Here is a 10,139-nt window from a genome sequence, read left to right as displayed (position 1 = left end):
ATTCCTGCAAGGATTGTGGTCATAGATGACCAGCTTCAGGCTTGACAGGTGGGCCAGGCTGGGGAAGTAGCGGATGCCGTTCCAATCCACGTCGATCACCTCCAGGGAAGGCATGTGAAGCAGGACAGCGGGGAAGTCTGTCAGCAGGTTGCCTGAGAGCCAGATGGTCCTCAGCTCCCGGAGGCGCCGGAGCCGGCCTGGCAGCAGACGCAGGGCGTTGGAGCCAGCGTGCAGAGTCTTAAGGAGACTCAGCTCACACACCACATCTGGCAGCTGGGTGAGGTAATTGGCCTCGACCCACAGGGTCTGGAGATTCTGGAGCAGGCTTAGCTCACCGGGGAGGTCGCAGAGTTTGTTGTTGCCCAGGTAGAGGATGCAGAGCTGTTTCAAGGTACATACTACCTGGGGCAGAGCCTTGAAGTTGTTGAAATCCAGGGCCAGGATCTGCAGATTTTGCAGCTGCCCCAGCTCCGGAGGCAGGCTGTTGAGGCGATTGTCACTCAGGTAGAGCTTGGCCAGCTGCTGGAAGGAGCACACGTGCACGGGGAAGCGACGGAGCAGGTTCCCGCTCAGATCCACCGTCTTGTCCAGCGGCATCTCCCGGAGGTCTCTGACCATGTAGTTCTGGCAGCGGTCAGCCGGGACGAAGGCCGCAAGGGCCCTGATGGTGTTCCCCATGGCAAGCCGCAGCCCGCTGACCCTGGGGCTGCTGCCTCTGCCCTGAGGCCTGTCCTCCCCTCTCTTTATAACCTGGGGATTGCGTGACAGAAGCCAGTCACTGCAACAGAGAGAAGTGCTCCTGATAGCAACTTGAGTGTTGGGTGACAGGCAGGGTCCTGGAGGCGGGGTCTCACATACTTGCTTTCAGTCATCTAAGCCCCAGCCCTCTTTATCTACATTTTTTTGTTTGTTTGTTTCAAATGGAAAATAGCTTCACTGTTTTTTCTAATGATAAAATGTTGAGACATTACATAAAGGTGGAAAAGAAGAAAGTGAGAACAACCATGGTCACACCCACCAGGGATAAACACTGTAAACGTTTTATTTAACAGATGTCCTCCAGCCTTTTGCTACACGTAATCAATTTGTTTAAAAAAACATACGCTGTTTAGGAGTCTTGTTTTTTACCAGAACATATGGACATATTTTTATGTTTGCAGGTATCCATGCAATTATTTTAAACACCTGCAAAACATTCCATTATATGGATGCACTGTAATTTAAACAGGTCTCTGTTGTTGGGCATCTAGGTTGCTTACAATGTGTCACTATTATAAATATACTTGTACATACAGTGTGAGCAGTTATCCACTAATTTCTTTCGGAAATGTCCTTAGAAGTGTTACTGGGTCAAAGATACGCATCCTTTAAAGGCTTTTCGTTGGTAGTGTCTCCCCCCTAACCCCACCAGATCTGAACGAGTGTATACGCTCCACAAGTGTCTGTTTTCTTATTTCTTCATTCTTACCAGTTAGTTTTCTACACTTAAAAAAATTTGCCTTTGACAAAAGACAAGTAGAAAAACAGAAGAAAGAGAAGAGGAAAACCAGCCTTCTAAAGCTTAAGTAAATGAGGGTGTATTCCTGCAATGTGTCTGTGTGAGATGTGGCTCACTGTCCCTCAAAGGTTTGAGCTTCCTTCCATAGAGCTGAGTTACTGTGGGGAGAAGCTGTCCATCTGGGACATTTCCTAGTACTACTCTAGGGCAGTCAGGCCAATTCTGGCCAGTGGAAAGTGAGCAGAAGTGGTATAAAACATTTCTAGGCCTGGTTCATTTAAAACAAACCTCACCTTCCTCCACACACTTTCCCCATCTAATACCCAGGGTGACCTTGGAAGCCACCGAGTATGTGGAAGTCATATGTTGAAGTCCTGGATATCCTGGATCTCTGAAGAAGTGCTAGGGTCAGAACACCTCCCCTCCACACGCACTCACTACCACCAGTTGGATTTAGGTAAATGAGAAACTTCAATTGTGTTAAGTGTGGAGATCTGGGGGCTTATCTCTTATCTTAATGAATAGAGCAGTTGTTAAAAATAAGGAGATAAGTCTTTATATACTGATGTGCAAAGATATTAAGGATAAATAAAGGGCAAAAAAGTTTCAGAACTCTTTTTTACCATTCCATCTGGGGGCAAATATGCATATATTCTTGCATATGCCTAAAAGTATCTGTAAGACAAAGCAGTGATTATCTCTGGGGAATCTGCCTGAAGGTTTGGGGGTGATAGGAATGCTGACTCTTCCATTTACACCCTCTTGTATTGTTTGATTTATTTTAAACTATATACATATATTACTTTCAAAAACTATTCCAAAAGAAACGGATTGTTTCCATTTCCAGAAGAAATGGGTTTCCATTTCTAGCAGCCTGCCTGCTGTCTGGATAGAGTGCCAGGTTTGAGGGGAAGGCTTCGTGCACCATTTAACCTCCAGTGCCTTTACTGCTAAATTGCTTGTAATAGACTGAACAGAGCAATACAGGAGCATTCTATGTGAATGGCCATTCTACAGAGCTATTTGGCAGTGCGGCATCACTACCCACCTTCTTTCTTCTCAGTCATGACTAAAGCCAGTGTCCTTGGACTTCCTAAACATTGAATGTCAAGGGCTTATCTTAAGCCCTCTCCTTGCTTTGCTGATTTGTCCTGTAATAACTAGCCTCTCAACAGGTACTGTGCTTTGGCTCTATATTTAGCATGGTCAGTGGTGACCACAAATGGTCATGAAGCTGCTGCCCTGATGTCCCTAAAAATGATAATAATAATGATTGCTACCCATTATTATTTATAACTAAGTGCTAAGCACTGAACTTGTGCTTTACATATACTGTCTCTTCTCAAAACTCCTGCCAGGTAAATATTTTTTATCCTCAATTTTCAGATGAGAAAACTGAGACTTAGAGAGGTTTAAGAATAACATCAAATATTTATTGAGCACCTGTTGTGTTCTAGATGTAGGGAATCTGGTGGCTAACAAGATAGATAGGATCCTGATCTCACAGAGTATACAGTTCTATCAGAGTGGAGTTACGTCACACCAGTTGACAAACTACCCTCACACACACTTGCACTCAGCACTTTAAGGCCAACCCCTAAATATGAGCAGGTAGCTAAGGATAACCACACATGAGACAAGCTGCCTACGTGAGAGATGGAGATTGAAATAAGCAGAGTAAAAGAAATCAAGAAACAAAAACAATGGAGAGAGCAGAAGAAATTCTTAACTAATTTTACTACAGTATTTTCAGAGTTAACTCTAACACTTGTGTGCTGCTTACAGTATTATTAGCTCACTTAATTCTTACAACCCTAAAATGTAGGCACTTGTGAGATAATAGAAAATATATATATTGGTTTCTACCCCTGTTTCCTGGTACAGAACTCCTAAAACCCTTGTAATTTCCTGTGTGATAAGACCACTAGGAGCATCTCTTGTTCTAATATTTGGTCTTTGAACCCATCCAGACACAGGTCTCCTAAAACCCTTGTAAATTCCTAAGTGATAAGAACACTAGGATCATATTTGTTCTAATGAGCAACTCTGGGTGGGCTCCCGGGTGGCTACTGGATAGGGGCTGGTCACCGGAAAGACCAAGTCATGATTAGAAGCTTGGAATGTTCATTCCCGCTCCGCCATCCTCCAGAGAAGGCAGAGGGGCTGGAAATAGAGTTAATGATGGTTCATGCCTACATGAGGGAAGTCTCATAAAATCCCAGTACTAGGGGGCTCCGGGAGCTTCCAAGTGGGTGAACACATCCACACTGGGAGGATAACACACCCCAATGCCATGGGGACAGAGGATCCTGTGTTCAGGACCCTTCCAGACCTCACCCAATGTTTCTTTTCATCTGATTATTCATCTATATCTTTTATCATATTCTTTAACAAACTGGTAAACCTAAGTGTTTCCCAGAGTTCTGTGAGCCGCTGGCAGGAGGGTGCATTGCTGTGCCAGGGGAGGGTGGAGGGTCCCAAAAGAACCTCCAGGAACCAGCCAGCATTTGAATATCTGCCGTTACAGAAGGCAAGTTTCTGCCAAAGGAGAACTAAAACTGTGCATCTGGAGTGAAGGAAATCACCTCTCTCTCCTGCTGGACCCAACCCCCAGGGGATCTAGTGGAAGGGGAGGGGAGGGGGAGCCTAGGGAGTAAAAGAAAAGACTGTGTGTCTCCTACCTCCAGTGCCAACTCCTTTCTCTTTGTCGGTCCTCAAGCCACAGGCCAGGCCTCAGCTGGGCAGAAAGAAGTTTGAAATTGGATGAGATGTTAAACTGTTGAGGTAGACTTGACTAAACGTTTAACTATCTGAAAGTGTCAAGAAAGCTGTAGGATCTGCCCAAGCTGCTCTCCGGGGCTTGGGGCAGGAATACGCAAGGAGTGTGTGTGACAGAAGAGGTAGGAAGAATATGGCTGATCTTCACTACACTCTACTGGATTCAACCCGCATGATAAGCTTGTATAAAATTAGCAAAGTGGCCCCTAGAAGAACAGCCTATATCAAAAGGAGAACACACTCTCGTGCACAGATATACACATCCCAATGAAAAGACAATCCATGTTGCAAGAGACATCCAGAAAACTCTTGAAAACAGAAAACATAAAGTGAATTGTGTTCCAGTAATTAGCTTTGAGGTACAGCTGGCTTTTCCTTTGTTAAAATTCGTGGAGACCATGGTGCCAGATGCTGAGAAGGGTGTCCACTGCCAGAGTCCTGGGCCTTCAGGAAGAGTGATCCAGAAGCAAGCTTATCCTCCTCAAGCCTGAAACCAAGCCTAGACTCCTGCCTGACCATGGGCACCTGTTGGTTTTGACTCCAGACTCCTCCACTGGGGTGTCTGCACAAAAATTTTGTCTAGAACTAAGTGATGTCGGGTCTTCGGATGCTTCCAGGTTCAGTTCTAGTATTAGGGTTCTTAACTGCAATGCAATAAAAAAAAAAAATCTTTGGATGATTCAGTGAACAGGAATTTATGACAAGGTGTTAGGATGCTCACAGACTCCCTGGGTGCCCTGAGGAACCTGGCTTGGATGCTGCAGCCAGGATCATGTCCTAACTCAGTGCAGAACTGGCACCCCCGGGCTCAGCCCCTCTGCTTCTCCCTTTGACTCCCTGGTGCTGAATGCTGCCCCTAAACCTGAATGTAGCCACGTTTCCCCTGACCCCCCGAAGGGATTTTTCATAGGCCCTGCTTCTTTGCGTCACTGGCAGTTGAATCTGATGGAGAGATCTCACTGGCCACATGCACACCCTAATGTAAGGGGAGGCTAAGGTTGAGGTTTTGGATTTTGTGATGGGGGTGGCCTTTTTCCACCACCAAGATTCCTAAGGTGAGAAGTTCCCCAAACACAGGAAGGTGAGTTGTATACTGACAGCCGAAAAGAATCACAGATACCCATCACAACTAGCCTGTAGTTTTAACTCTGACCCTCCCGTGGCTGTCTGACCTTGCACAGTTAATTTTTCTTCCTATATCTACAGGACTATTGGAGCAGTTTATTAAAGCAGACTTAATTAATATGGAATATATGTGGATTTCCCAGAGCTGGAACATGGCTAGTTTCCTAAACAATTGTGTAATGTTAAAAGACTGAATGGAAGCATTATAATCTTAAGGCCTTCAAAAGAATCCAGGAACATTCAGTGTGACAGCTGTATCAGCAGATGACAATACTACTTGGGGAAAATGGTATGTCAGTTAAACATTAATGGGTAAGAACTATTTCCATCAGTTACTAATAAACGTTTATTGAAATGAAATGAAAGCAATCTATCAAAACAGGACTCCTACTAGGTAGCATTTTGTTAGCCTGGTTCTGTTATGTACTTAAAAGGAAAAAAGAAAAGATTTCATATTACTATAATCTATAATTTAGATTTATGATTAATTCTGACTTTTACTATCTTATTATGGTTTATGAGATGGCAGTACAGTTTAGTATTAAAAGCAAAAAGGTTTTGGCATTAAAGAGACCTTGTATAGTTTGAACCTGGACTCTGGTATTTCTTAGTTTGGGGGCTTTGGGCAAAGTTTCTGTGCCTTGGTCTCCTCATCTTGGGAATGAGGAGAATTCCCATGAGGAGAAATGGGAATCATCTTGGGCTCCACCTCATTGAGTTACTGCGAGGATTAAATAAGATAATGTACTTAAAGTAATTAGCACAGCATCTGACTTACTAACCATGAGCAAGTATTATTGCTGTGCTTTCTTAAGACACTGTGCTGGGCTCATTGAAGAGTGAGTGAGCTGCAAATGTGTCCTCTGCCTACAAGCTGCCTACAACCTGAGCGAGTGCGTGGCTTAGTGACCCCCTGTCAGCTGAAGTAGAGCTGGGGTTTTGGAAGACTTCTGGGAATGTTTCCCCAGCATCTAGATCAGGACAGACACACAGTTGGCACTTGGTAAGTGTATGTGAATTACCAGAATGGATAGACTTAAGTATTTGATGAGAGGCAATTGTATGCTTACACAATAAAGCCAAGGTAACCTGAGACCCTGTTTTCACATGGTGTTGCATCAAAAAAAAAAGTCATACAGCATCCCAAAATAATGAAACCCAATTTAAATCTTTATCATAGTCACTTGGGAAACTGACAGAGGACAGATCACTTTCACGATGCCCAGCATTTCTTCTTAAGACTCCCTCTGCCTGCCTTTCCCTCCTCCATCTCCCACCGAGGCGCTGTCCCTGAGCACTGCCTCCGTACTGTTCCAGGGGCTATGGGAGATGGTGCAGCCACCCTGCCCCAGCTCCCTGCCGTTTTCCTATTCCCACTCCCTGGCAGGCTGTTCTGTCTCACTTTCTCCTCTCTCTCTTTGTAGCCATTCTTTTTCTCCCCCAAACAGCTGTCAGCAGCCCTTTGAGGGCTGTCTCCAGATTGCATTTTCTCAATTTGCACAGTAAAGACCCAAAGCAGATGGGAGACCTCATTTGGGCACTTCCTGGGGGGCAGCCCAGACCGAAAATACCAGGCAGATCTGAACATCCCATTGCTTGTGTGGTTCTTGTTGCTCTGCAGATGGTTCCCCTTTCCAGGAGCCCCATTCTCCCTCCCCTCTCCTTCCACTGGATTTCAACATCAGGATTCCCCAGAAAGCCGGTTTCCAAGGCAGAAAGGATCCCATCCTTCTTACTGACAGAGCAGAAGGGCAGTCCCAGAGACCCCTTCCCACTGAGGCTCCGCCTGTGGGAGTTGAAATCATTTAACCCTTTCTAGTGGATTTTTTCTGCCGTCTGGGTTTGTCCTGCCCTTGTTACTGAACTGAACTTCGGTCTGCTTGCCCTCCCTGTAGCAAAGCCAACCTACTGACACCAAGTTGTGGTAAAGGAACGTAAGTGCTTACTGCAGGACCAAGCAAGGAGAATGGGCAGTTCATGCTCAAAAGACCCAAACTCCCCGATGACTTTCAGGGAAGGGTTTTTGTTTGTTTGTTTGTTTGTTTTTGTTTTTTTTGCGGTACGCGGGCCTCTCACTGTTGTGGCCTCTCCTGTTGTGGAGCAACAGGCTCCAGACACGCAGGCTCAGCGGCCATGGCTCACGGGCCCAGCCGCTCCACGGCATGTGGGATCCTCCCGGACCGGGGCACGAACCCGTGTCCCCTGCATCGGCAGGCAGACTCTCAACCACTGCGCCACCAGGGAAGCCCCAGGGAAGGGTTTTTAAAGATAACATTTGGGGTGAGGGCTGCAGTTTCCCTTGAACCAAAGGGTGTATGTTTGTGTGTGTGTATGTGTGTATATGTGTATGTATATGTGCATATCTGTATGTGTGTGTATTTATGTGGGTATGTATGTATGAATGTATTGCACATGTATGTATAGGTGTATGTGTGCATCCCTGCAAGTGTGTACGTGTATTTATATGTGTATGTATATATGTGGTTTGCATGTATGTAGTGTGTGTGTGTGTGTGTGTGTGTGTGTGTGTGTTCCCTTGAAAATCTTTTCAGGCCAGCTCCTGTTCTTCAGGTCTCAGCTTAATGGGTATCTCCTTAAAGAGGATCTCCCTGACCACCTTATTTGAGCTGGCTGCTTCCACTCCCCAGTTTCTCTCCACTTAGCTGTTACCACAATTTGTGATTGTTTTATTTACTTCTTAGTTCTCTTGCTTTCTTGCTGCAGGAGACCTGCCTGAAGGCAGGGCTTGTGCCAATCCTATTCACTGTTGAATTCTTAGCACTAACAACAGCACCTCAAACGAAGTGGGCATTAATTTACTCAACAAATAAGGACAGAATTCCCTGCCTTCCTGGAGCATTTGAATGAAAGAATGAGTAATGTATTACTCTCAGTTTGATAATGTAAACTGAAATTGCTGGTAGCCAATGACTTAATATATTTATGAATCCATAGATTTTTTTTCCCTACCATCGATGATCACTGAGGTAAAAGAGAGTGGCTCTGAGAAAGACTCAGAATTTATTGAGAATAGTTAACAAGATATACACAGGGTTGGAAAAACCTGGAAAGGAGCTCATATTTGCTTGGCAACCTGTAGGATAAACTCCAATTTTGTGCTTTCCTAGAGCACAATGCTGGGATGAAGACGAAGATTTCCCCTGAGAGTTCAGCCTACCACTATGAAATGTGCCTGCTCTGTGGACTTGCCCACAGCTGGATTCCAGAGAAGTCTCCCAAAGTACTCTGTGAAGTTGATTAGATTCTCACTCAACGTCAAACTGCTGGAATCTGTTCAGTAGCATTGCTGAGCTAAGACGATTATTCTGAAAAAGGGGGCTTCAGAAGTGAGCAGTGAAGTGAAACACAAACCCTGAAGGAGTTCCATCAACTTGATTCACAACTCACGGGTGGAGATCCAGGGGGAAATGAACAGAAGTAGGAAAGGCAGCCTTTTTATAGCCTGTGTGTGAGTGAAAGGAACCAAAGCCAGGAAGATGGACCTTGAGGGGACTCAATCCCTATGAACCAGCAATGAGGGATATGCTCTCTGAAGCTGCGTTTCTTGACGGCCCCGGATAACGAACGGGCCTTACTCGTGATTATAGCCGAAGGCCATTTCAGTGACCATCTGCCCCCTGCTTTACGGAGTAGGATTTGCTATCAGAACATGGCTCAGTCCTTCTTACTTCATTGGCATATTTCCTGGCTCTATAAGGTTTAGTGCAGCCCTTTGAGTAAATAGGTCCTTCTAGTTTATCAGCCTTTGCCAGTGGTTTTTAACTAGTGGTGGGCTTGCCCTTCAGGAGACAGCTGGCAATGTCTGAAGACAGTTCTGGTTGTCACAGCTGAGACAGTGCTCCTGGCATCTGACAGGTAGAGGCCAAGGACCCTGCTAAACATTCTCCAATGCACAGGACAACACCCACAGCAAAGAGTTATCTGGCCCAAAATGTCAATAGTGCCAAGGTTACCCTGGGTTATCCTAAAGCCGGAAGTTTTCTTGCAGGGAAATGCATCACTGTAACTGGAAAATGGGTACAACAGCTAGTATTTCATCTTCTTGACTAGAATACATTTTTTTTTCAGTTGTAGGGAAGATTTTCTTTCAATTTAATAAAGAGAGGTAAGATTGACTAGAAATACCCCATATTTAAGTATATTTTCAGGAATGTCCTTTGGCATTTTTGATACTCCTAGATCTTCCTGATAAGTAAAGGGTTGATAATAGGAAAGCAGCTTTGGGTTTGGACCTGTGAAATTTGAATCAACTTAAACCTTGTAAAGGAATCACGAAGTCTCTTGGAAGCTGTTTTTTGTTTTCTCGGGGAGTCGGGGGTACGGGAGTAGCAGGTGTATAGATTTTAATGCATTTTCCAGTAGAAATTATGCTATAAATGGTGATATCCCAGGTTAATCTCTAAGGGTTGTCTTAACCCATAGAACAGAAGTGTGCTGGTGATGCAGTGATGGCAGTCTTACTGACTATTGTGTGTAAGATGGTTTCTGAAGAAACGGATTCTGAGCTGCAGCTCAAGCATCAGTCCAGTAGCTAGAGGTGATTTCAGAGGATGGTAGATGCTACTAAACTCTGGGGCCACCTGGAGCTGGGCACATTGCTGCCTCAATGCAACCAGGATTCTGTCAACAAGGAAGAAAGGAGAGGTTAGGTAGGAAACCAGCATTGCCTGCCGTGGGGACGTCTGGTGTGTGTGGGTTGGCAGTTAGGTTTGGAGTT

General features: G+C 45.1%; 1 protein-coding gene across 1 annotated transcript in view; it reads right to left on the bottom strand.

Annotated features, from left to right (window-relative positions):
* LRRC10 (leucine rich repeat containing 10) overlaps nt 1–678 on the bottom strand; it is a 1,000-nt gene extending 322 nt beyond the window's left edge. The window contains exon 1 of the mRNA XM_007463550.1: nt 1–678. This exon is cut by the window's left edge and continues 322 nt beyond it. Coding sequence (XP_007463612.1) covers nt 1–678 — 678 coding nt within the window.
* Between the last annotated feature and the right edge of the window lie 9,461 nt (nt 679–10,139).

Source organism: Lipotes vexillifer, unplaced genomic scaffold (assembly GCF_000442215.2).
Source record: "Lipotes vexillifer unplaced genomic scaffold, Lipotes_vexillifer_v1.1 scaffold602, whole genome shotgun sequence".
In the NCBI taxonomy this organism is placed as follows: Eukaryota; Metazoa; Chordata; class Mammalia; order Artiodactyla; family Lipotidae; genus Lipotes; species Lipotes vexillifer.
This window is presented reverse-complemented; position numbering and strand designations above follow the sequence as displayed.